Consider the following 26927-nt stretch of genomic DNA (forward strand, 5'->3'; position numbering starts at 1 on the left):
CTTAGGGAAATCAGAGAGGCTATCAAAATTAAGAACACAATAATAGTGGGGGATTTCAATTATTCCCATATTGACTGGGAGCATTTCGCTTCAGGACAAAATGCAGAGATAAAATTTCTCGATACTTTAAATAACTGCTTCATGGAGCTGGTACGGGAACCCAAAAGGGGAGAGGCAACTCTAGATTTAATCCTGAGTGGAGTGCAGGAGCTGATCCAAGAGGTAACTATAGCAGGACCGCTTGGAAATAGTAACCATAATACAATCGCATGCAGCATCCCTGTGGGGGGAAGAACACCTCAACAGCCCAACACTGTGGCATTTAATTTCAAAAGAGGGAACTATACAAAAATGAGGGGGTTAGTTAAACAAAAGTTAAAAGGTACAGTGGCTAAAGTGAAATCCCTGCAAGTTGCATGGGCCCTTTTTAAAGACACCATAATAGAGCCCAACTTCAATGTATACCCCAAATTAAGAAACACAGTAAAAGAGCTAAAAAAGAGCCGCCATGGCTTAACAACTATGTAAAAGAAGCAGTGAGAGATAAAAAGACTTCCTTTAAAAAGTGGAAGTCAAATCCTAGTGAGGCAAATAGAAAGGAGCACCAACACTGCCAGCTTAAGTGCAAGAGTGTAATAAGAAAAGCCAAAGAGGAGTTTGAAGAACAGCTTGCCAAAAACTCCAAAGGTAATAACAAAATGTTTTTTAAGTACATCAGAAGCAGGAAGGCTGCTAAACAACCAGTGGGGACCCTTGACAATCGAGATACAAAAGGAGCGCTTAAAGACGATAGTCATTGCGGAGAAACTAAATGGATTCTTTGCTTCAGTCTTCACGGCTGAGGATGTTAGGAAGATTCCCAAACCTGAGCCAGCTTTTGTAGGTGACAAATCTGAGGAACTGTCAGAGATTGAAGTGTCACTAGAGGAGGTTTTGGAATAAATTGATAAACTCAACATTAACAAGTAACTGGGCCCAGATGGCATTCACCCAAGAGTTCTGAAAGAACTCAAATGTGAAGTTGCGGAACTATTAACTAAGGTTTGTAACCAGTCCGTTAAATAGTCTTCGGTACCCAATGACTGGAAGTTAGCTAATGTAACGCCAATATTTAAAAAGGGCTCTAGAGGTGATCCCGGCAATTACAGACCGGTAAGTCTAACGTCGGTACCGGGCAAATTAGTCAAAACAATAGTTAAGAATAAAATTATCAGACACATAGAAAAACATAAACTGTTGAGCAATAGTCAACATAGTTTCTGTAAAGGGAAATCGTGTCTTACTAATCTATTAGAGTTCTTTGAAGGGGTCAACAAACATGTGGACAAGGGGGATCCACTGGACATAGTGTACTTAGATTTCCAAAAAGCCTTTGACAAGGTCCCTCACCAAAGGCTCTTACATAAATTAAGTTGTCATGGGATAAAAGGGAAGGTCATTTCGTGGATTGAAACTGGTTAAAAGACAGAGAACAAAGAGCAGGAATTAATGGTAAATTCTCAGAATGGAGAGGGGTAACTAGTGGTGTTCCCCAACGGTCAGTCCTAAGACCAATCCTATTCAATTTATTCATAAATGATCTGGAGAAAGGGGTAAACAGTGAGGTGGCAAAGTTTGCAGATGATACTAAACTGCTCAAGATAGTTAAGACCAAAGCAGATTGTGAAGAACTTCAAAAAGATCTCACAAAAGTAAGTGATTGGGCAACAAAATGGCAAATGAAATTTAATGTGGATAAATGTAAAGTAATGCACACTGGAAAAAATAACCCCAACTATACATACAATATGATGGGGGCTAATTTAGCTACAACGACTCAGGAAAAAGATCTTGGCGTCATCGTGGATAGTTGTGTGAAGATGTCCACGCAGTGCACAGAGGCGGTCAAAAAAGCAAACAGGATGTTAGGAATCATTAAAAAGGGGATAGAGAATAAGACAGAAAATATCTTATTGCCCTTATATAAATCCATGGTACACCCACATCTCGAATACTGTGTACAGATGTGGTCTCCTCACCTCAAAAAAGATATTCTAGCACTAGAAAAGGTTCAGAAAAGGGCAACTAAAATGATTAGGGGTTTGGAGAGGGTCCCATATGAGGAAAGATTAAAGAGACTAGGCCTCTTCAGCGTGGAAAAGAGGAGACTAAGGAGGGGTATGATAGAGGTATATAAAATCATGAGTGATGTGGAGAAAGTGGATAAGGAAAAGTTATTTACTTATTCCCATAATACAAGAACTAAGGGTCACCAAATGAAATTAATAGGTAGCAGGTTTAAAACAAATAAAAGGAAGTTCTTCACACAGCGCACAGTCAACTTGTGGAACTCCTTACCTGAGGAGGTTGTGAAGGCTGGGACTATAACAATGTTTAAAAGGGAACTGGATAAATTCATGGTGGCTAAGTCCATAAATGGCTATTAGCCAGGAAGGGTAAAGAATGGTGTCCTTAGCCTCTGTTCATCAGAGGATGGAGATGGATGGCAGGAGAGAGATCACTTGATCATTGCCTGTTAGCTTCACTCCCTCTAGGGCACCTGGCATTGGCCACTGTCGGTAGACAGATACTGGGCTAGATGGACCTTTGGTCTGACCTGGTACGGCCGTTGTTATGTTCTTATATGATTTCTCTGTATAAATCCATTAGCAGGATAAATACCAGGGAGGGAGAGAATTATTTAAGCTAAGTACCAACGTGGACACAAGAACAAATGGATATAAATTGTCCATCAACAAGTTTAGGTTTGAAATTAGATGAAGGTTTCTAACCATCAGAGGAGTGGAATTCTGGAGCAGCCTTCCAAGGGGAGCAGTGGGGGCAAACAACCTAACTGGCTTCCAGACTGAGCTTGATATTTTATGGAGAGGATGGTGGGATGAGATTGCCTACAGTGGCATATAGCCACCAATCTGCAACTGCTAGCAGCAAATATCCCCAATGGCCAGTGATGGGACACTAGATGGGAAGGGCTCTGAGTTACTACAGAGAATTCTTTCCCAGGTGTCTGGCTGGTAAGTCTCGCTCACATGCTCAGGGTCTAACTGGTCACAATATTTGGGGTCGGGAAGGAATTTCCCTCCAGGTCAGATTAGCAGAGACCCAGGGGATTTTTTTTGCCTTCCTCTGCAGCATGGGGCATGGATCATTTTCAGGTTTAAACTAGTGTAAATGGTGGATCCTCTGTAACTTGAAGTCTTTAAATCATGATTTGAGAACTTCATTAACTCAGCCAGAGATTAGGGGGTCTATTACAGGAGTGGATGGGTAAGGTTCTATGGCCTGCAGTATGCAGGAGATCAGACTAGATGATCATGATGGTACCTTATGACCTTAGTCTATGACTCTGATTGTCCCTTCCCTTTTAGGTCACAACACTGATTTCTTCCCCACCCAGTTTAACTCATTATGTTCTTAGGATAGGGATTTTGGTTTACAGAGGGCCACCTTTAAGGCAATATACACAATTTAATAAAATCATACTTTTTCACGTATTGGGTAGCTGGAGGAGAATAAGACTGCCTCTGTACTGAAGATAAAAATGTACAATTTGTTTTGATCAGTGATAAACTATTGAAAAGATACTAAAAGGAAATAACACCATCATTTGTAGGTATTTGAGAGTTAGTGGGTGTTGTGAGCACTAGTTTGAGTCTGTAAAGGCTTAGGTTCAAGACTAGCTTTGTATCAGTTATGCTCTTATTGAATGCTCTCCCATGACGCAACTTGTCAAATCAGAAAACTTTGCACAAACTTTAAACAAGGAAACAAAAACACTTTCCATTGAATTCAGTAGGAACAGGATTGGGCCCCAAACTATCTATTACAACAACAACAAAAATAACTTTGCATAATTTCTTCAAATATAGCCAGCACACAACTTTTCAGGAAGACTTAACTAGAGAGACAAGCATCAGACAAGACAGTTTCATATCAGGGTAATTTTTAATGTCCTTTGAATGTATTTCAGACTATGCATAAGTGTTCTTTTTGTCCTCATAGTAAATCTGGGAATGTTCAGACCAAATCAGTTTTCCAAGCTAAAGTTACAGGGTGTTAAAATAGGCCTTTGTGTTGGAAGTTGGTTGGAAGCTCAGCTATGAAATGGTTTCCGCCTCTCAGGAATGTTCTGTAATATTGCGTTTAATTGGTAGTAGAACGTTGCCTAAGCTTTGATTCAGCTGTATCATTTGCTGTAGAAACCTTGTTTTCATCCATTTTTTTAATCAGCAGTATTCTAGTTTCTCATCAGTTCTACCACAAGCTACTTTAATAAATAGTGTTGGATTCAGTCTGCATGATGCTTTCACCTCAAAGGCTGAAGTCATGCTGATGCAATCTTCCAGATGTTTGTCTGCTTGATGAGTAAAAATAGTACTTTGTTTTATTTCAAATTATGAAAACATTGGGGCAGTTCTGCATATGTTCCCTCATATTAGACCAAGCACCATGTGCGGGGTGGGGGGTGAGGGGGTTAGATATTTTTTTCGCTTGTGTAGTAAGAACAGACTTAAAACCTTTAAGCAACAGAATGTTAACCGAATGTTAGTGTGGAGTATTGTGAATCTTACCATTGCAGCTATGGTAGCTCAGGAGTGTGAAAAATACAAATTTCCTGTAGCTTTTGGGCTGAGCATGGTCAGCTACACACAGAATTGAGAGATGTACAACTTCAGTTTGAAACTACTTGAAGATACTCCCTTCAGGATATTGGGCCTGATTCTGGTCTCACACCAGTTCTACTTTGTTGAGGTAAATGGAGTTACACATAGTCTTATTCTTGGTTTATATCTGTGCAAGCAAGATCACAATAGTTGATTCTGTAGGATATGGAGAAAATTACACTCGTATCCGTTAAAATAATTTGAGAGATTCTGCGGATACTGCATTTATGGTACTGCCTCTGAAGTAAGATAGATAGAAATGAAGTCTCAATGTCTGTCATAGTGGGTAAGGGCAGAGGAATATCTATGCCCGAGCAAGATGTTGAAGATGATGGAGCAGCTCAGTGAATGCGCGCATGTGCACACACAGCAATAAAGTCCTAACACAATAAGGCACTGCTCCTGTGCCTATCTATCTAATAAATTGGTATAAATGACTAGATGCTGGGCTGAGCTGCCTTCATGATATTGGAGTATACAGCCATCTAAAGCTTCTAAAGGCGTTGAAGAAAATACATTTCTATTTTAAAACTTGAAAAAAATCCCCCCTTTTCAGTTCTTGCTATTTCACAAACCTCTGCCCCAACACCCGCTGGGGTTTATTCCTTAAAACAGTACTTCCGTTAGAAAGAAGTTTGGTACATGTACTATATCAGCAAAGCAATTTAAAATAAATCTGAAGTTTGTTGGTTGATAATATGCTAAAATTAAACTACTTTTTAAAACCTTACTCTGTCTTTTATATATCCTGTAATGAAAATGGATTTGCAGACAGTGGATTTATTGAAAAGCCATGCCAGTCTCGAGAATCTTTTAAAATAAGACACACACCTGGTGGATTATCATAGGATCAAAAAAAGAAGGGCTAGAAGGAGCTTGAAGAGGTCATCTAGTCCAGCCCCCTCTGTCCTAAAGCAGGACCAAGTATACCCAGACCATCCCTGGCCAGTGTTTGTCGAACTTGTTCTCAAAAACCTGCAGTGATGGAGATTCCAAGCCTTCCCTGAAAGCCTGTTCCAATGCTTAACTATCTGTAGGGGACCCCGAAAGACATTGTTACGGTTTAAGCTAGGGCCTGCGCTTTCTCAAGGACAGGTTATTAGCGGACAGAAGTTGCTAGCAGCTGCTGCTTCTAACCGGTTAGAACAGCCCTGTGTGGGAAGCCCCGGTGTTTTGGGGAACTGCAGAAAGTCCCTGGCCCGAGGCCAGGGGAGGTGGCCATTGCTGATGGAAAGTCCCCCATTGCATATGTAAAGGCTGCTTTGCATGCTATTAGCATGATGCTATAATTGCTAAGGGTTAGAGCTTGCGCGTTGAACTTCGCACCTGACCGAGCTGTTTGGATGTTGGACTCCCCAAGCCAGTGGCAGCAACGCGTGGAGTTCCCGTTGTGGGTGTGTCACTTAACCTTCATTAAAGACAATTAATTCACCTGTGTGTGTGGGCCTCGTCCTTGCAGAGCATCCAGACACGCAACACTATCCTAATATCTAATTAACTATAAGGAAAAACTTTCTAAATCTCCTTCTTTGCTGCAAATTCAGCCCATTACTACTTGTCCTACTTTTGGTAGATGTGGGGAAAAACTGATCACTGTCTTCTTTATAACAGCCCTTGGTGCGTTTGAAGTCTATCAGGTCTGCCCTTGGTCGTCTTTTTTTCTCAAGACTAAACATACCCAGTATTTTAACCTTTCATCGTAGGACATGCTTTTAAAATCTTTTATCATTTTTGTTGTTCTTCACTGGATTCTCTCCAATTTGTCCATATCTTTCTCCAAGTGTGGCACCCAAAATTGGACACTGTACTCCAGTTGAGTAGAGTGGGACAATTACCTCCTGAGTCTTAGGCCAGGTCTACACTCCAACTTACTTCTGTATAACTTACATTGCTCAAGTGTGTGAATAAGCCCCCCCCCCACCCCGTTACCAGCTTTGCCCATTACTTTGGGCTATGCAATGTATTAGGGTTCCTCTTCTGGGGGGGCGGGTTCTGTACTTCTATCAATGTACTGCTTGTGTCACTTGTGTTCTCATACCGAGCTCTACTTCTCCCTGCTGCAAGTGCCCTCCCAATGGAACTATCCTGCAGGACCTAGGTTCCCCAGGGCTAGGTTCTTCCAGCCCCAGAATCAGATGAACACACACACATTAACAGAGCGCATCTGAGAGGACCGGTTTAATCCGCACTCCCAAGCTGACCTCCTTATATGTCCCTGGACTCAGGCTAGGTCAGGCAGCACGTTCAAGCTGTCACCCTCATATGTCCCAGGTTCAGCATGTCCCTATCCCCACTTTCACATTACAATTGTTCTGGTAATAACCCACTTGATGAGCAAACCACACAAGATTTTTGGGCGCTACAGGGATCTTTTAGCTCGGGTACAAGGAGTGTTGCTGGAGAGCGAATGAGAGAACCAAAAAACGAGAGAAAGATATTGATTGATTTTCTCACCGCTCTATGAAGCTTGAATCAATTGGGGGTCCCAGGTGGTGATGGAAGCTGAAGGTCTGGAGTGCTGGATACAGGCAGAGCCCCCAGCATGATCAGACAAGAGAAGATGAAGTTCCAATGGAACTGATACAGATTTAGGATCCAGGCATCAGAACATTTACTTGAGCATGGACAGGGGTTTTTGTAGAGAAACAACAATGGTTCAAAGGAGAGCACTAGATTTGTTTATGAGTAAACGAGAGTATACCAAAGTTGTTTTGTTCAGGCTAGACCAGTGGTTCCCAAACTTGTTCCACCATTTGTGCAGGGAATGTCCCCAGTGGGCCGGGCTGGTTTGTTTACCTGCCGCGTCTGCGGGTTCGGCCGATCGCGGCTCCAGTGGCTGCAGTTCGGCGCAGCGAACCACGGCGACTGGGAGCTCCGATCAGCTGAACCTGCGGACGCGGTAGGTGAACAAACCGGCCCGGCTCGCAGGGGGCTTTCCCTGCACAAGCGGCAGAACAAGTTTGGGAACCACTGGGCTAGACCATGGGAGCTGATCATTCCTGGCTTTGGGCAGTGTTCCTTGGAGGGAGCTCACAATGCAATTAGAGAGCTTCACTATTTCGGATACCAATAAAGGATTTATTTCTAGAATTCATCTGATAACTACTGAGCTGGGTGTGTGCAGGCGTGGGTTCATTAACATCTGGAGCAGAGATTTCCCCTATCATGCAGTGCTTCCCTGCTTTTCTGGTCCCAGAGTTCCATGCAGGTTCTTGCCTTGGAATCTCTTGTTCTCCATTCTGTATGTTAATGGAGATGCCTTCTTGTTCTATCTTCAATGTAAATGAGGCTAGGGGAGTTTCCTTAATCCTGTCATCCTTATTCCGCCTTTTCATTGCTTTTTGTAAGTCTCTTTCTTCTGGTAGGTTTTGGTTCAAGCAGAGGCAGGGGGGCGGGAAGGTCTTTCGTGAGTCAAGCTGGGTACTGTGCCCTGGTTTCCCAAGAACACAGAGCTGCTAGGTAACACCCCCCAGCGGTGTAAGTTACCCTGAGCTGAGTGCCAGTGTAAACCGTGCTACCTCAGCGGTAGAGGGTCTCCTACCAACGTAGGGTACCACCTATCATGGAGGTGGAATTATTAGTGCAAGTGGGAGCGCTGTCTCCCGTTGGCGTAGAGCATCTTCACTAGACGCATTACAGCAGCGCAGGAGCATCAGTGCAGCTGAGCGACTGTAGCATGTCTAGTCTAAATTAGCCCTTACTTAGAACACTCCTATTAATACACCCCAGAATTTTATTAGCCTTTTTTGCAACTGCATCCCATTATTGGCTCATATTCAATTTGTGATCCACAATGATCGCCAGCTCTTTTTTAGCAGTATTACTACCCAGCCAGTTATGCTCCATTTTGTAGTTTTGGTGATTTTTTTTTTTCCCCTTCCTAAGTGCAAAGTTCTTCACTTACCTTTTATTGAATTTTATCTTGTTGAATTCAGACCAGTTCTCCAATTTGTCAAGATCCTTCTGAATTCTAATCCTGTCCTCAAAAGGACTTGCAACTCTTTCCCAGCATTGTGTAATTTTCAGATTTTTATAAGCATAATGTCCACTCTGTTATCCAGGTTATTAATGACTATGTGTTGAATAGTACCAGAACCAGGACAGGTCCCAGCAGGACCCCATTGCATGTGTCCTCCCAGTTTGGCAGCAAACCACTGATAATTGAGTATGGGCTTTCAACCAGTTCTGCATCCATCTTATAGTGATCTGATCTAGACTGTGTTTCCCTAGTTTGCTTATGAGAATGTCAGATGGGTTGGTGTCAAAAGCATTACTAAAATCAAGATATGTTACATCTACTGCCTCCTCCTGTCCACTATGCCAGTAACCCTGTCAAAGAAGAAAACTAGGCAAGATCTGTTGATCTGGCATGATTTGTTCTTGACAAAGCCATGTTGTCTATTAATTATTATGTTTATCTTCTAGGTGCTTATTGATTGATTGTTTAAACATTTGTTACAGTATCTTTCAAGGTATCGAAGTTACGCTGACTTGTCTATAATTCCCCAGGAACTATTTATTCTCCTTTTTAAAGATAGGTGCTACGTTTGCCCTTCTCCAGTCCTCTGGGACATCACCTGTCCTTCATGAATTCTCAAAGATAATTGCTAACTGTTTCAAGATTTGCTTCACCTATTTCCTTGAGTACCCTTGGGTGAATTTCATCAGGCTCTGCTGACTTGAATACATCTAATTTACCTGAATATTCTTTAACCTGTTTTTTCTGTATTCTAGATTGTGTTCGTTCCCCCTTGTTGTTAATTTTGTTTAAGCATCTGGTTGCAATTACCATTTTTAATGAAGACTGAAACAAAATAGGCTTTCAACACCTGTCATCAATTATTAGCTCTCCTTCCCTGCTGCACTTTCCTTCACCTTTCTCTTGCTCCTAATGTATTTACAGCATCTCTTCCTATTGCCCTTCATGTCCCTTGTCAAGTGTAACTCATTTTGTGCCTTAACCTTTCTGATTTTGTCTCTGTATGCTTGCACCGTTGTATTCATCCTTAGCAAACTGTCCATGTTTCAACTTTTTGTTGGATTCCTTTTTGATTTTCAGGTCATTAAAGAGCTGTGGATGCAGCCATGTTGGCCTTTTGGCTATCTTTCCTTTGCATCAGGATGGTTTGCCATTGTGCCTTTAGTATTGTCACTTTGAGAAACTGTCAGCTCTCCTGAACTCCTTTATCCCTTAGGTTTCCTTTCCATAGGACCTTACTTACCCTGTGTTTATTAAAGTTTGTTATGCTTCCAGGTTCTGATTTGCCCTCTTTGCTTCCTCTGGCCATTTTCTTGTTTTCCTTCTCCCATTATGGGTGCCTATCTTACAAAGACTTTCTTGCTGCTCAGACTTCTGATCAACTTTCATGTGTCATCTTAAAAAGGGGAGGATGAGCGTGTGGATGGGTGTGCTGATTTTGGAATTTTTTTCCCACCAGGATATTTGACTTGAATTTCCAGGCAGCATTGTGGGAGACAAATTCACACTAGAAATAAAGTACAAGTGTTTCAGTGGTGTGGGTAATTAACCCTAGGCACAAGGTGGATTTTCTGTCACGTGAAGTCTTTAAAACCAGGCTGGATATTTTTCTAAAAGGTACACTATAGTTCAGTGGTCACCAATTGGTAGATCGCGATCGGCCGGCCAATCGCGGAACCTCTTCCAGTCGATTGTAGTGCACTCCAATCCCCTGCCCCATCTCTGAGCGCCCCCCCCCTTGGAGCCAGCACCGAACCCCCTTTTGCATCCCAGTCCTGAATCCCCTACCAAAGCTTGCATGCCTCATCACCTTCTGCACCCTAACACCTTGCCCCAGGCTCAGCCCAGAGCCTCCTCCCACTCTCTGAACCCCTCAGCCCCAGTCCAGAACCCGCACCCCAACACCCGACCCCCAGCATGGTGAAAGTGAATGAGAATAAGGGAGGGTGAGCGGTGGAGGGGGATAGAGTGAGTGGGGCAGGACCTTGGGGAAGGGGCAGGGTAGATCCTGCATTGCACTTAAATTCAGAAAGTGATCTTCTACTTAAAAAGGTTAGAGACCGCTGCTATAGCTCCAGCCAGATGTTAGAAGCTTGATGCAGAAATCACTGAGTGAGGTTTCATGGCCTGTTTTGCAGGAGGTGAGGCTAGATGATGATAATGGCCCCTTCTGTCTTTAAAGATCTCTTACTTAATTTTTCAAAGGTGACCAGTAATTTTGGGTGGAACAAGTTTTTGGTTACAAAATTTAAGATACTTTAAAGGACCCAGATTTTCAGAAAGTGCTGAGCACCCACACTGTGAAAATCAGACCCTGGTGACTTCTGAAGATTAAGTCCCTATGTTTTTTCTTATAAAAATAAAATAAAGGATTATGACTTAACTGAGGTGTATCCAAACTCAAGAAGAGTAAAAAGAGAACTGCTCAGACTTTCCTATATGCCGTGTTCCGTAACACGAAAACAAGAGGTCAGTTGGTAATATTGATGGCCAATAAATTCAGAAGAAATAAAGAAATCCATGGAATCACAGTAGCAATACCACAGAGAAGGTTGCATGAAACTTTCCGTTCTATTTGTTACCCCTTTCACAGCATTTGCAAATTCCTTTTGGCTTCAAATTTCTCATACTATCTCCTATCAGAACAGAAAAGGGTGAGAAAGTGAAAGCTTTAAGAAATGTGCATTTCATATGAAGCACTATAATGTTGATTTTGATGCTGTAGGAGTAGTTTTTGATGCTCTACTTGAATTTTTTTAAATTAAAAATGTCTGCAACATCCAGTAGCTCCCAGACGTAGCCATGATAGCCATAATAAGCAATGTCTCATTCTTTTAAGATCCCACAACAATGGGTGCCACGTAAACTATCGTACAAATACTGAAGAAGGGTGTTTCCAGTTTGTCCACAGTGCTCCAATTCAGAAACCTGCTTTACAGCTTTGACTATCTTTGCATTTGAACCATTCAGCTTTCCATTTAAACTGCAGTATGCAGGGAAGCATTTATTACTGTGGAAGGATGACTGTAATTCGCCTGGAAAGGACTGACTGCAAGATACAGTGACCCAGGGAAAGGAGAAACAGGAATTTGTGTCTGGAGTGGCTAATGGCAGCTATTGCTTATGTCATGATTCCATTAGTTTTATCCTGAGTCAGTTGGTGAGGCATGTCTTTGGGAATCTTGCATCGGGGATTGTGTAACTCCCTTTGACAAAGGGAATGTGTTCTCTGTTGTCACAACTAACTTAAAATGGTATGTATTCACCTTTTGTTATAAGGTTGTTGCCTATATGACTGAAGTACCAGATAAGACCTTGTCTTAATCATTGTAACTGTCTGATTTATGTTATAACAACAAGGTTTATGTTGTATTTGTAAAATCAAAGTGCTAATAAAAGCTGCTTTCCCAGCAGGAAAATAATAATTTTGTAATAAAATGAAATTGCTTCTGTTGTAGTAATTTTAAAAGAGAGTCCACTTCATGTCAGACAGAAGTTTTGTCTCACAAGCTCATGACTGCAGTATGTATAGGACAAATACCAGTGTTGAAAGTGGCATCTTTCTAATAATAATTTGTCTGTAACTATTAGCCCTGGGAACAATGAATAAAAAAACCACTTTTCCCTTAGTGTTTTTCTTGTATAGAGGATGTTGGCCTAGCCCTAGATGGTGACTTCGAAGAGCAAAGGCAGACTTCTGAGCATCCCCTGGAAGAAGAGCAGGGAAACTTGGAGGTGCCCCCTCCCAGTGTCTTTTATAAGTTGTCCCTTATAGCATGCTGAGGATTAGAGTGAGGACTCTCACTCCCTGGGGAATGATTCACAGGGGCAAAAGCTGTCTGCATAGACAGCTCCTGGCTCTGCTGGCTGACATTTCTCTAGCTGCCAGGCTTCTGCTGTGAACTGAATTGTTTCACTTCTTGATTTCCATACATAAATGAAGCTGGTCAGCTGGAGACAGTGCCACTGATGGCATTCTCCCTTTTCTAAGTGGGCAGGAGGATGCCTGCAAATAGCGAATGTCCTTAGCATGTGTATGTGGAAGTGACACTTCCTGTCCATATAGCTTTTGACTAAGGGTCATTCACTCCAGATCTGTTGTGGGTACAAAATCCCATGGGTTATAATGTTAGGACTACAGATTTGAATATGAGTTAGTGTAAATAAGATGAATTGTAAAGCTTTTTAAAACTGAAAATCTGAACACCAGGTGTAAAGTTAATCCCCTGTTCTCCACACCCTTTCCACTTTAAAGAAATGTAATTTCTTATAAGTGGGATAATTTAATCCTTAAAAAAATTATGCTTTTTTAAAGTTTTAGAAGGGGAAAATCTGAGTAAATGAAAGCTTTATCACTGTAGTTTTTACCTCTATCCCAGGGCTTTTTCACAGGAGAGGCGATTTTTGGATGGTGGAGGCTCTGCAGATGTCCATGGCAAGCTGACAAAATCAATGTTGTTTAGGTCATTGTGGCGGAAGTGAAACTTTTGTGTGTATGGGTATAGAGATGATAATTTTTTAAACTGTTTAATTTTAAAATAATCCATGGAGAGCATCAAGGGAATCTTGCGAATACAGAGCATGTCTTTATTTTACTAAAAGGGGAGCTTAAAAGTGGTAGACTATCTTTCTTAGCTACTTGGTAGTGATGGCCAAGTTTACCTTGATGACTTCATATATGGCCCATCAGGGGTTGTTCTAATTGGGGCATTTACTGAGCTCTTTTTGTGGGATGGAATGGAAAGGAAAGCTAGGCCTGTAACAGATACCTAAAATGTGAATATCATGGTGCTACATTGGGTCTATTTAAATAAGCTTCAGACTGGTTTGAAAGACTATTTCAGCTAGACTCTTGGTAAAAATTGGTGATTTATTGTGCTTCTGCTGTGGAACTAATTTAGGATCATTTGCTGCTTTTTCCTTACTACTCAAAGAGGGAGGTTACAGTAAATAACGTCTTAGAAAAGGGGAAAAGTACCTTCTAGTTTGTTTGACCTCCTGTTCCTATTTCTTCCTTTTGATATCAGTAAGTAAACAGTTTGGTCTGACAAAACAATACACTACAATGATCCTTTGTTTCTCCTCCACCAAGCTGCTGCCTGTCCTTTGCTTTGGCAGCTAAGTGATTGCTGTGAGGAGCTGTTGGAGCATGTGAGTTAAAATGTTTCCTGAGAACCTAATACAGCCAAATATGTGTGGGTACAGTTCAAAGAAAATACATTACAAGCAATTTATTTTTCCTTTCACAGCATGTTGCAAAGCAAAGGCTTCCCCTTTTAAAAGAGGATCTATGAAACTGTACTGAGTTAGAGGTCATTAATCACTTACCTGATGCTCTCTCTAATTATATTATACTTGCCTTAATTCCCATGTTTTAGTTAGGAACATTTTTAATAAAAATAATTAAGATCAGCAGTGAAACTCTCAGCTTTTGTCTGTGATCTCCACAAGATTTTGTGAAGGAGGTTGGAGCCACGCTACCATGGAGACTGTAGAGCTGGATTCCTAAAAGTTGCCTGTCATTGGGCAGATCATGCATTACAAATGTATACACTTATTGGATTCCCTGGGCCAGATCTTCAGCGGGTGTAAATGGCATTCCATCAAAGTCCAGTGGAGGTAGGTGAGTTTGCACCAGCTGAAGGTCCAGCACCAACTGTTTGAGTTTTCCAAACGCTGCCTTTTTGTAAATGTGTGATCTCATCCCAACTCCCTAGTGCTTATGCAGATGTTTTCATGGGTGCAGTTGCTCTGTTGCTGGCAATTGCTGAGGTGGATATATTTATTTTGCATGTGCTACTCCTGGGGGAATTCTGCACCAAAAAATAAAAAATTCTGCGCACAATATTTTAAAATTCTGTATAGTTTATAAAATAACCCAATATAATCACACCAGCTTCAATTATTTGGGTAATTTATTTCAAAATACCTGTCAACAAGTATGTCTGTAACAATGCAAACAAAAAAAAAAAGATCCAGGAAATGTTTTTGACAAATAGTTTGCTTACTGGGCATATTACAGCAGAACTTTGACTAATAATTCATTTAAACTACAATACGGAAATGTGTTTCCAGCATGCCTCAGAAGCAAGGCAAAGGTTTGGGGCAGTCGGGGTAATGGAGGAGCTGAGGGAGGAGGAAGTAATTGCTGGGAAGGAGCCTGGGAGTGAACTTGGATGGAGTTGCCCGTGGGTAAGAGAAGGACAGGTTTTGGGGTGGGGATAGGGATTGTTAGGGAGTTAGAACCCCCCACCCCCACCCCGTGCAGATCCTAGCTGACCCTTAGCCTCTTCCATTCAGTCAGGCACATCTGACCCCTCCCCATGTGTCCCTGCACCCCCACTCAGCTACCTCCCCCACATCCCCATGCACCCCTGCACCCCCTACCCCCATCCTCATGTGGCCCTGCACACTTGCTCCCATTCAGCGCCCACCCCAGTCCGTCCCCCCCCACTAGCCTTTCTGACCCCCCTCAATCTGTGACACCCCCCCCCCCGCAGCCTCATATGCCCAGCTCTGTCTCTCTCCCTCGCCCCAGTCCCCTGCCTCCTCATCTGACATTGAGGGCAGGATGCTGTGAGGAATGCAGCCTCTCCTCTTCTATTGGCTGGTGAGTTGGCTGCCCTCTGTTCTGGCACTACAGCAGCCCCTGGCAAAAGGCATAATTGCAGTGCCTCTCCAGCAAAATGTATTTTATGCAGAGGAAAAAAAAATCTGTGGGGAACATGAATTTTGTCTCCCAGGATTAATGTGCAGACAAGGTCTTCAAGAGAAGCAAATTCTGGCTATATTATTTTTTTCCACTATTGTATGAAGTTTGTGTGACAGAGTGGAATATGTCTCTGTCGATTTATGAACTCCATTTTGTATTGTGTGGCCATAACTTTGCACTGCATTTCAGACAGAGCCCTGCCCAGGAGAGGTGCTTTCCACTTCATTGAAGGACCATCCCTGAAAAGCCATCAACACAGCAGTCTAGCGCCATCAGTTTTGAATGGCTTTCAGCTATGAGCCCATCCCCATGGAATAATGCTTTTTTGACCCCAGCATGCAGGGGATGGGGGCATGCATGACTGAGGGATGAAGTTGGAATGTCTCAGGCCTGGTCCACACTACAGCGTTAAATCGATTTAATGCTGTACCCGTCCACACTACAAGGCACTTAAAATCGATTTTAAGGGGTCTTAAAATCGATTTCTGTACTCCTGCTCAACGAGAGGAGTAACCCTAAAATCGATATTACTATATCGATTTAGGGTTAGTGTGGATGGAAATCGAAGTTATTGGTCCCATTCTTTTACTGAACTACCCAGAGTGCACCGCTCCGGAAATCGATGGTAGCCTGGGACCATGGACGCACATCACCGAAGTAATGTGCCCTAGTGTGGACGTGTAAAATCGATTTTATAAAATCTGTTTTGTAAAATCGATTTTATTAATTTCGATTTTACTCTGTAGTGTGGACGTGGCCCCAGTGGAGCACATGACAAAGAGACAGAGACTGTCCTTAAGAGAGTGGCACTACTCTGAGAAAGACAATCCATCATCACTAGTCTGCTCAAAACAAGCGATTTTTGGCTCGTTTAGGGGAAGTCGGGCTGGTGATTTTAGGCAGTTGTGGCCCACAGGCTTTTCCAATGCTTTCGTGGGTGCCCCCTCTCCTCTTTGTTTGAGACCTGCCCAATATCATGGTGTTTTTTTTACATGAACCCTACCTTCCACTTATTTTTTCCGGGTTTCATAGGTCTTCCCCACTGCCCCCAGAGAGACAGAAAAGGACTCTTCCGTGCCTGAAACACTGACACAAACCTTTAACTCGCTGAAAGGAATGAGCTCAGACTGTGACTCAGGACTCTTGTTATTTTCAAAGACGTATAACAAATAGTTTTACTTATGAAGTTTCTGTGGTAAAGAAATTGCTTCACTAAGCCTCTGCACCTTGCTTTCCCGCCTTGTTTTCCATAAAGGAGTTAAACTAGAAAGCCAGAGTGTCCTCAGCCTAGGTAGAGCTCCAGAGGAGCAAGTAAGTGACTGGGAGGCTCAGGTGGTCTAGGATGCTGATTTTAGAGTTAAGGGCAGATGGCAGTGGCACCCCATATCTCAAAGAAGGGCTCAGATGAAGAGCTAGAACTAGTGTCTGGACTCTTCCCAGACCCAGATAGCTTGGAAGTATATGGGAGCCAATGACTTGAGTCATCTCACAACAGACCGGTGACCATAGAATAGTATTGGGCCAGGTTGTAATAGTTGGCAGCATGGGAATGCAAGATTCTGTCAAATCTACTTTCCACAAAAAAAATTCAACTTTTCATTAAAAAAAAAACCTCAGTACCCGAAAGCTTAAACATTTTGCTGCTGTGGAGCTTCATGGGAGTTGTAGTTTGGTTGCATCATATCCCCATTCTCCTCCAATAGGATGGGCTTCCCAGATGGGTATCTCCCATAATGCCGTAGGGCCAGGGTCTCCCATGACGAGTTGCATTTCCTCTCCAAGAAGGGAGATCATGAACACTATAGGAGATGCAGTCCAAGCAGGGAGCCTGGCTTACAGAGGAGATTGTGAGCGAGACACCCCAAACTGCAACTCCAATGAGGCAAAGCAGATTTTGGTGTTTTGCAGAAATATTTCCACTGAAGATCAATATTTTATGTGGAAAACTTATACAAAAATTGTGTTGATTTTGTGTAAATTTTGTGCAGAAAAACCTCAATTTTTTTTTACCAGCTCTAGTTTTAGGTTCTCTGTCTTCTGGTTTCTGAGTATTCCAGGTGCTCTTTGTCACATTTTCAAGATTTTCACCACTACCACAAGCTTTTTTCCACAACAGAGTAAAAGCTGACATTCTGCCATTTACTCTTGGGTTTGTTTTGTTTTTTTCTGTCTGGTATTGCCTCTCCAGAATGCATTTTTTTCCAGCAGAGTTCAGTATGGCATTTTTTCTAATCCAGCAGTATGAATTGTTGCTGAAAAAATAAAACAAATCGTGCGCACAAGCCACTATATAACCACATTCAGACTTGGGGTGACTGTACCTTTTGAATTATTACTTTAACGGTTCGTGGCATAGATGCTTTTGTCATATATACCACTGAGGTGAACAGTGAGAGCATGGGCAGAAGGGAGAAGTGCAGAAAAGCCAGTGTCATGTGCACTTACCTTTCATCATCTTGATTATTTGCCTGACTGCCCCAGCTAGATTCTAGTAGCAGCGAGTCACAAAATAACCTTTAATTCTTCACCTCAAAGGAGACTTTTTATTGCTAATTTGGTTTTGAGCCGGTCTCTGAGCATACAGAAAATGAAGTTCTACCTGGGGAAGAGATCTTGTTATGATCTGGTTGACAGGGCAGCCTAAGGCTAGGTCTACACAACAGATATTTTTGCTGGTATAGCTATGTCTGTCCTGGGTGTGATCTCTGACAGCTGGCTGTCAAAAGCTCCTAGCGGACACACAGTTGTACCAGAAAAACAGAGGCTTTTGCAAGTGTCATTTAGTTTGCTCAGGAGGGGCTGGAATAAGCTATACAAGTAAAAGCACAGCTTTGCCAGTTTAGCTGCTTTCATGCTAGGAGCACTTTGCTAGTATAGTATATGGGTATAACTATGCTGGCAAAGCCTTCCAAGTGTAATCCTGGCCTAATTCTCTTTGGATGCTGTGCAATTTTAAAAGTGGTAGGGGCAGAGTCTTGAAAATGATCAGTTTTCAGTTGTAGCTTGCTGTGATTGCTTTTGAAATGATCTATGTAAAATTTATAAATGACAATACAGCTATGCATGTTTCCCCCAAAATAGGAATAGAAAATACTACAATAAAAACTTTTTTAACTGGCATGTTGGGAGAATGAGGGAGTGCTCATGAGCCAAAAATTCCAGTTAACTAAGAGGGTGGGAATTTGGGTGCGGGAGGGGTTTTGGGGCACAGGGTTGGGGTATGAGAGGGAATTTGAGGTGCTAGATCCAGACGGCGCTCACCTCAGTTAGCTCCCCACAAATGGCGACATGTCCCTGCTGCTCCTAGGCAGAGGCACATCTGGGCATTTCTGCACACTGCCTCCAACTACAAGCGCTGCCCCCGCAGCTCTCATTGACTGCAGCTCCTGGCCAGTGGGAACTGCGGAGCCAGTGCTCGGGACAGGGGCAGCATGCAGAGCCACCTGGCTGCGACTCCACCTAGGAGCAGCAGGGATATGTCGCTGCTTAAGAGGAGCAGCAGGGATATGTCGCCGCTTGCGAGGAACTGCCTGAAGTGAGCGCCACTCACATCCTGCACCCCGAAATCCCTCCAGTGCCTCAATCGTCTACCCCGAGCTCCCTCTCGCACCCAAACTGCCTCCCAGAACCTGTTCCTCCACCTAGGAGCAGCAGGGACATGTCGCCACTTCCGGGGAGCCTGCCAACCCCGCGCCAACTGGACTATAAACCAGACTTTCTATGAAGATCAGAAATTCCAGTTTATATAGCTTTCTGATTGGTAAAGTGTCAGATAACACAGCATTTACTGTACCTAGAATCACCCCCACTGGGACAGGTGAGATGAAAATTGGAACTTCCTGCACAAGTGGGAACATGTGCCCTAGGAGCAATTCACTTGGAGAGGGCAACTTTTAAAGTAGGGCTACAAGAGGAGGTAGTTGTTCAAAAGAACCAGCCTGAGACCAGGGTGCCCACAGGGGTGTCGTAGAGTCAGAGTTTAAGGCCCGAAGGAGACCACCAGATCATCTAGTCCAGCGGTCCCCAACGTGTTGCCCGCGGGCGCCATGGTGCCCGCGGGAGCATCCTAATGCACCCACGTCCTGCCCCCCAGGAGAGCACCCGCCAAAATGCCGCCGAATTTCAGCGGCATTTTGGCGGGGACAACTCTAGATGATAACACTTGTCGCCGACAAGTGACGTCATCAAGAGGCGTCACCCTCGAATTTCAGCGGGGATGCCTCTCGATGACGCCTCTCGATGATGCCGCGGCGTCATCGAGAGGCGGCGACGCTGAAATGCTGCTGAAATTCGGCGGCATTTCAGTGAGTACTCCACCACCGCAGTGGTCCTTCGGCTGGTGCCCGCCAGCCAAAAAGGTTGAGGACCACTGATCTAGTCTATCCTCCTGTACATCACAGGCCACAAACACCACTGAGCACCCGCACGTAAAACCTAACAACCACAACTGAATCCAAGTATTGCAGCCCACGAGAGACTAGATTATGTGCTACAGGCAGACAATAGGCGGGACCAAGGTGCACCAGTGGCAGAGGCTCTTGCAGTGGCACAGAAATGATTAAGTGAGAGACACCCAGTTAATCTTGGCAAGTTACCTGCACTCACACGCCACAGAGAGAGCTGGAAAAAAACCCAAGGTTGCTGCCAGTCTGACCTGGGGGAAAATTGTTTCCCAACTCCACATATGGTGATCAGTTAGACCCTGAAAACATGATCAAGAGCCCACCAGACAAGCACCTGACAGAGAGACTGCTTGGTGCTATCCTATTCACCGTCCAACAATGAGCATCTCCAAAGACATTAGGCCTGCTTAGGTTACTGTCAGGGTGTGATAACCATGTAGGTAAGATAGACATGGGGAGAATCCTGTTTCTCTAAATGTTTGTTCCTACTGTGAAAATAAACAATAGTTTAAGATAGCTCTCTGAGCATGATCTAAACAACTTGTCCCAGACTCCCAAAGGAAAGGACCATGGGGACTGAACTCAATTAGACTTGCAGATAAGCACAATTGATACACCAGGAACTGTAGCCCAGAACCCACTCAGTGAGAGAGAGAGAACTGGAATTTCACCCAGGATAGGTCAAGCCACGAAGCCAGAGACCTGAAAGAGTAGATTCAGATACACAAGAAAGAGGTCAAAGGTGCAGCTTGTCCAGTAACCTTGACAAGTCCTGCCAAGAGAAACTGTCTAGGAGATTTAATGAATTGGTGAAGCCCCATGGTTCCTCTGGCCCTTGCTTTCTGAGTTCTGTTGGTTCTAGATCCAAAGGTAGAGTGGAGTTGCCAATACCTTGCATTGCTGTGGTAGGTTTTCCTTTCTCTCAGGTCGCGTTGAGCATTTTTCACCACAGAGGCCCTCTGATTTACTCCAGTATAATATAGGGTAGAATGTAACCCAGTTGAGCCAACAGCAATTTGATGTTATTGGGACCTTTTATGTTTCTTGAGTTTTCGTGATTTGTGCTCCACAACATTAAGTTGTATTTGTTCAACTTTTTGCATTTAATTTCCTCAATGTTTGTTTTGTTTTATTTTTTATTTTTAAAGAAACAAAGAAAAGGGAAACTGAATCCTGGAGCTTTTTAGCTGTCCGAACTTAAAATCTTCACTAACTAAACCAATGGAATTTTGACAATTCCTGGCGCTGGGGTATATTGACATTCTTTAGGTGCACTGGCACGTATATTGCACACTAAGATGACCTTAAGCACATGATCTATAGAAGTACATGGAGTTAACATTAAGTGATTATTTTTTGCACACATATGAAATGAATTAAAAAGATCAAATCTAATTAAAACCAAATTATTTCAGATCTGATAAAGGCAATACACCTCAGTGAGGACTAGTTGCATACCAATCCTCTGATTCTGCCAATGGATTTATGTGCATGAAGCCAGGTTCAAGTCAATATTTAACTATATCTTGGTAACTGTAATGGAGGACACTGGGATATCTACCCACAGTGCATCGCACCTTTATCCGTAACACTGTGCTGCTGTGTGGACACAAGCATTGTAGTATGACTGTTATACATGACGTAGTGTGAATGTACTCTTCCAAAATAGCGTTTTCGATTGTACTAATAAATTCTACATCAGTGCAACTTCTGCTTGTAGACAAAGCTGTGCTTACCAACAGATGTTGCAACTGAGTGAAAGCTATGTTTATTATTGCTAGTCAGAGGTAGCACCACTAACGGCAGCAACCTGCTCAAAAACCTCAATTGTTGTTTATCCTTACCATTTGCCTGTAACATCAAAAGTAAATAGAGCCACTTTAACAAAGGGACTTTTTAGTGTATGTTTTTTCCGATAGTGTGAACAGTAGGGATTGGAATCTCATTTTAATGGAATTTGGTTGTATGGTGGTAGCAATCTGAATTTTCGTTTTCTGTTCACCTTTTTCCAAACAACACAAGCTAGTAACGATGATAAAACTTTAAAATAAGTGCTGCTTTCTGTGAAAAGTGTGTGTGTGTGATGCACTGAATGATGGCACTGTAATTATACAGCATTGTATTAAAGTTTGACAGGTTGGATCTTGTCTTTGCAAATTATATCACCTTTTTTGTTGCCAACATATCACACCTTCACCAGCGCTTCATTTTTATTTGCCATTTCACCCAAATGAGTTAAGTATTTTTCTCTAGTAATTTAAAATGAAGGGGAATGACTTTGACCAAAGTAACCCAATGTAAACTTCTGGATAATTACAGTGTGAGACTCTCCAGCCATTCCAAATAATTATTGTTTGTTTGTTAACAGTGGTAGTAGTAGTCATTATTTTAGCACTGATAATGTGCAAAATACTGTACTAGATACAAAGGTAAAGACTATCTATGCCCCCAAGAGCTTAAAATGTGAGGACCTGACCCTGCAAGCACTTAGGCATGTGAGTAACTTTACTTGCTCAAGAAGTTCCATTGAATTTACTGTGAAACCCAGAGGCATGTGTTTGCTTAAAAATATAAACTTCAGACTACTGGTACGCTTACTCTTAGTCCCACTGTGTATTGCTTCTTTAGTAATCTGAGTCTCTTTTCTATACCGATGCTTCCTTTCTCTCAACTAATGCTTTCTCTACTCAATCTCTGTCCCGCCCATTCTAACAGAGGTGGCTAGAGTTTTCATTTGAACTTTCTAGTTGTCATACCTAATGCTGTAACTGACAGTTGTGCACCATCAGTGGCTCTAAACCATCCTGTAGTGCTTTTGCTCCATTGCCCACTCAGTGTCTGTTTTCTGTGTGCAATTGGATAAGAGGGGAAGAGAATAAACTTGACTATAATAGTGGTGACGTAGTGTGAGGTTGAATTCTCTCTGCTTTCACATATGGTCCAACTTCCTTCTCCCCTAGCAATACTATGTACTACATTTTGTGCTCGCATTCTCAGCAGGATTTGGCCCTAAAATAGAACATTAGAATAAATTCATCTGTATGTGATTCCTTCAAACTTCAAACAGTAGTTTCTACAGATCTTGGTATCTTGATACACAGCAACCACATTCTCCCCCATGCCCCCTTCTTGTTTTAAAAGAAAGATGCTGTGACTCCATCGATTTTAAATTTACAAGGACTTCTGTATAATGATGACTGAGCTGAGGAGGAGTAATACAAAATAAAATGCTTTATTTTTGAAACTAGTGAGTGACTATTGATGATAATGCCTTATATATGTTGTTTTTACTTCCTTTCTCCCTCACCCCTTCCACTGCAAACAGGGGATGGATGTGGGCACATGGTGGTATATCAAGACAGTGGCACTCTGGCATCCAAGAACTATCCTGGGACTTACCCCAATTATACAGTTTGTGAAAAGAAAATTCAAATACCTCAGGGAAAACGACTGATCTTAAAAATTGGAGACTTGGATATTGAATCCCAAAAATGTGAATCTAACTACCTTACCGTCCTTAGCTCTTCAACAATACATGGTATGTATGAAAAATGGGTAAGATCATAAATTGTTAAGATTGTGGGTTTTAATTGATTATGATCAGAGGAAAAGTATGGAAATTGTTACCTTGTTTCCTTATCGGAAAAATCTTCCTGCGTGCTAGAGTATTCTGTTCTCAAGCATGTAAAGTGGTTGGTGTCTCACATATTGTAAGAAACATAGAAATACGACCATTCTGTACATGCTATACAACTGCCTGGCCAAAGTGAATGTGCAGCAAGTACTAGCATGTTCACTGACAGTTTTAGCCCGAAATATGTGAAATTTAACAATTATGAACTTTATATTGAAAGCATAAAGGGTTAGGCATTGCAAATGCTAACTGATCAGTCTCTGCTACACCCTTGTGGTATATAGCAGCAATACAATTAAAATGAAATGCTTCACTACTTCACTAAACAGAGGTGAGATGCCAGTTGTAACTGATCGCTCTGCAATAAGTCTCAAAGGCTGTCCTACCTGTGGCTAAGTAGGATTCATTTTTATTGCATTGTGGTAAAGGAAAGCCTGAAGCTAGGAGAAGGTGCCCGGGGAGCCTGCAGTTGGCAGTGGACTTAGGAACAAAAGACTGGACTACAGAAGGAGTTAGGACTGGAACAAACCTTAATTAACAATAGATTTTGTTAACTCATAAGCTTTAGTACCCAAACTTTCGTGAAAGCAGAAATGGCAAATGCTTGGCCAGTTTTCACTGAGGTAAAATAACTGGACTAGAAGTTAAGTTATGTATCCCAAATAGATACGTTAAAACTGCTTATTCAGAAGAGCTAGGATCCTCTCTGGGGATACCCCATGCCTCCCCCATATCAACTTTTGAAAACTGTAGTTGATGTTGAACCTTTCCACCTATTCATCCTGTAGGAGGTAAATTACCTTTCATGTCAGTGTGACCACTAACAAAAGTCACTGCTTTATATTCTGATGAAGGTGTGTGTAATTAGAATGAACAGATACTACACATATAAGCTCTTATTATTAGAAAAAATTTTACATAAAACAAGGATTGTTGGTTGAAGAATTATCTGTACTGTTTCCTCACCTGTACGTGCAACATTGGAAATCACTGATGGGTTGGAGTAGAGCAGTGGTTTTCAGCCTGTGATCCATGGACCCTTGGGGGGTCCTGCAGACGATGTTTAAGATTTCCAAAGGGGTCTGCGCCTCCATTTAAATTTTTTTTTCGGGTCTGCAAATGAAAAAAGGTTGAAAACCATTGGAGTAGAAGGGAGGGGGAGAGTTACATAAATTCTACTTGAACGTTTGCTGGTTTTCAAGGTGACCCTAGCGTGGTGCTTGTCTCAGTAAAGTGTGTGAATCTCTGAAGTTACAGATTCACAAAGTATCTTGAGAGTAAAGAATGATGATTGTCTTTCATTCATGTGTGTGATAGAGCTATAATTCATATGGTGCAATAAGACCAAGTGAGTTATTAGGGTCTTTCTCACAAATGGAGATAAAGATAATTATTGCCCTTCATGGGTGAGTAGTTGTTTTTAAAATAGGAAGTCTTCTCAAAGTGTCGAGTGATATGTTCATATCCAGCACTTGCATATATGCTGATCATGAGACTGTGTGAAAATGTTTATGATGTGATGGTGGGAAGGGTTGATCAGGTTATTTCTGCAATTTTATTCACTTAAAGTATCTGGGAGAACCCAGCAACAAATTGTACAGGGCAGGTCATCATCGTTCCTTCATCATTTCCACATAATCTCTAACTATGTCTCAGCCATCCCAGCTCATCCCACATGAGGTGAAAGGAAGCTGTAAAGGGGATGGGGTCTGGCTCTCAGCTGTTCCTGACATAAGAGCCCCAGACTCCCTTACTCAAATATTGTCCCTTCTTTAACAATATTAATCTGATTAATTTCCCCCTTTTTTAATCTAAAATACACTTTAAAACAAAATCACCTGTAACTTGGTTACCAGTAACATACGTCCAGCTATTTGATTATTGCATTTCTGAATAATTTTTCTTTGGTATAGCCTTGACTTATAATCAAAAGATTTTAATAAGAAAAGGGAGGAAAATATGTACATATTTTAGAGTTGGAGAATAAGATTTAAATACTGGATGAAGTTCTAACCTCCTGTGCCTCTGCCCTCCTCCCCTCTCCCCTTTAAAAATTAGGCATCAGCCAAAAACATGTGTTCAGGAGGCTCAGTTTTACAGTTTTTTCAGTCCATGGACAAGAAGAGTTGAGCATTATGCATAAATAAATTACCATATAGTAACTTTAACTGTTCCCACATCCTTTTTCTAATTTACATTCTCAGTAACCAGCTGCACAGTTGGCAGATTTCACTCATACTTGAGCAGGGTGGATTTGATTTAAATCAATTTGAGATCATGATTTAAATTGCTAGTGGGGAAGACTCAATTTAATCATGGATTTCTACATAAAAGTGCTGCCTTGTTGGCTGTCAAGTATCAGAGGGATAGCCATGTTAGTCTGGATCTGTAAAAGCAGCAAAGAATCCTGTGGCACCTTATAGACTAACAGATGTTTTGGAGCATGAGCTTTCGTGGGTGAATACCCACTTTGTCGGATGCATGTAGCCAGTGACTCACTGTGGGCTCCTGAGAGCGGCAGGGGTCCCAGCTCCTTGTAGGGCCATCTGTGCCCAAAGCAGGCCTAGTGGCCAAAGAGCAAGTAGGCCAGCTGGCAACGCAGAAGCCAAGCCAGGTGACAGTCCCAGCTAAGGCTCCATCATCTATGGGCAAGCCGGTTATGGGACTACCCTCTAAAGCAGTGGAGCAAACCTGGTCCCCGGACCACAAGTGTCGATCCTCATCACCACATCCTAAGACACTGGCACTGCAGCCCCGATTCCTGGTCAGAAGACCCAGGTCCCTGATGCCAAGGTCTCCACCTATGAGGCATGCATAGGCATGCGCAGCACATTTCATTAGGGTGTGCACCCAGGGAGCCATGCCCTAGCCTTGCCCCCATCCACTCCCTCCCCCTTCCCATTCCCTGACTGCCCCCCTCAGAACCCCCAACCCTCCCGCTCCTTGTCCCCTGACTAGCCCCTCCTGGGACCCCTGCCCCTAACTGCCCCCCAGGATCCCACCCCCTATCTAAGCCTCCCTGCTCCTTGTCCCCTGACTTCCCCCCAGGACCCTACCCCCTTTCTGTCCCCTAACTGCCCTGACCCTTACCCACACCCCTGCCCACAGCCAGACCCCTGGGACTCCCATGCCTATCCAACCACATCCTGCTCCCTGACAAGACGCCCAGAACTCCTAACCCATACAACCGCCCCTGCTCCCTGCCTGCCTGCCCCAAACCCTCTCCACGCCCCAACCCCTCTCTACACCCCTTCCAGGCCCATCTCTCCCCCCACCCCCAAACTCCCGACTCAGGCTAGAAAGTCATTCCGTCCCCCACCACCTCCGTCAAGGTCATGGGGTGTCCCTCAGTCCAGCTCCTACAGGAAGAAGGGCAGAGACACAGGATTTAAAATGGTGTCATCCTTCATCTTCCTGTTCCTCTGCCTAGCCTGGTTCTTCCAAACGCCAAGGAAGCCAGAAGTGGGCATTTTGAGGATGCGCCCGAGGACGGTGCCCCAGTCACTTCCCAGGATCCACCCCCCTGCTCTTTCCT

At 42.9% G+C, this 26927-nt stretch overlaps 1 protein-coding gene across 2 annotated transcripts in view; it reads left to right on the plus strand.

The window, feature by feature from the left end:
- The window catches only part of DCBLD1 (discoidin, CUB and LCCL domain containing 1), a 75948-nt gene that overhangs the window by 11130 nt on the left and 37891 nt on the right, over positions 1-26927 (plus strand). For both annotated transcript variants that reach the window (XM_030556179.1, XM_030556180.1), the window contains exon 2: positions 23084-23296. In XM_030556179.1, coding sequence (XP_030412039.1) covers positions 23084-23296 — 213 coding nt within the window. The remainder of the gene's footprint in view (positions 1-23083; positions 23297-26927) is intronic.

This window comes from Gopherus evgoodei, chromosome 3 (assembly GCF_007399415.2).
Source record: "Gopherus evgoodei ecotype Sinaloan lineage chromosome 3, rGopEvg1_v1.p, whole genome shotgun sequence".
In the NCBI taxonomy this organism is placed as follows: Eukaryota; Metazoa; Chordata; order Testudines; family Testudinidae; genus Gopherus; species Gopherus evgoodei.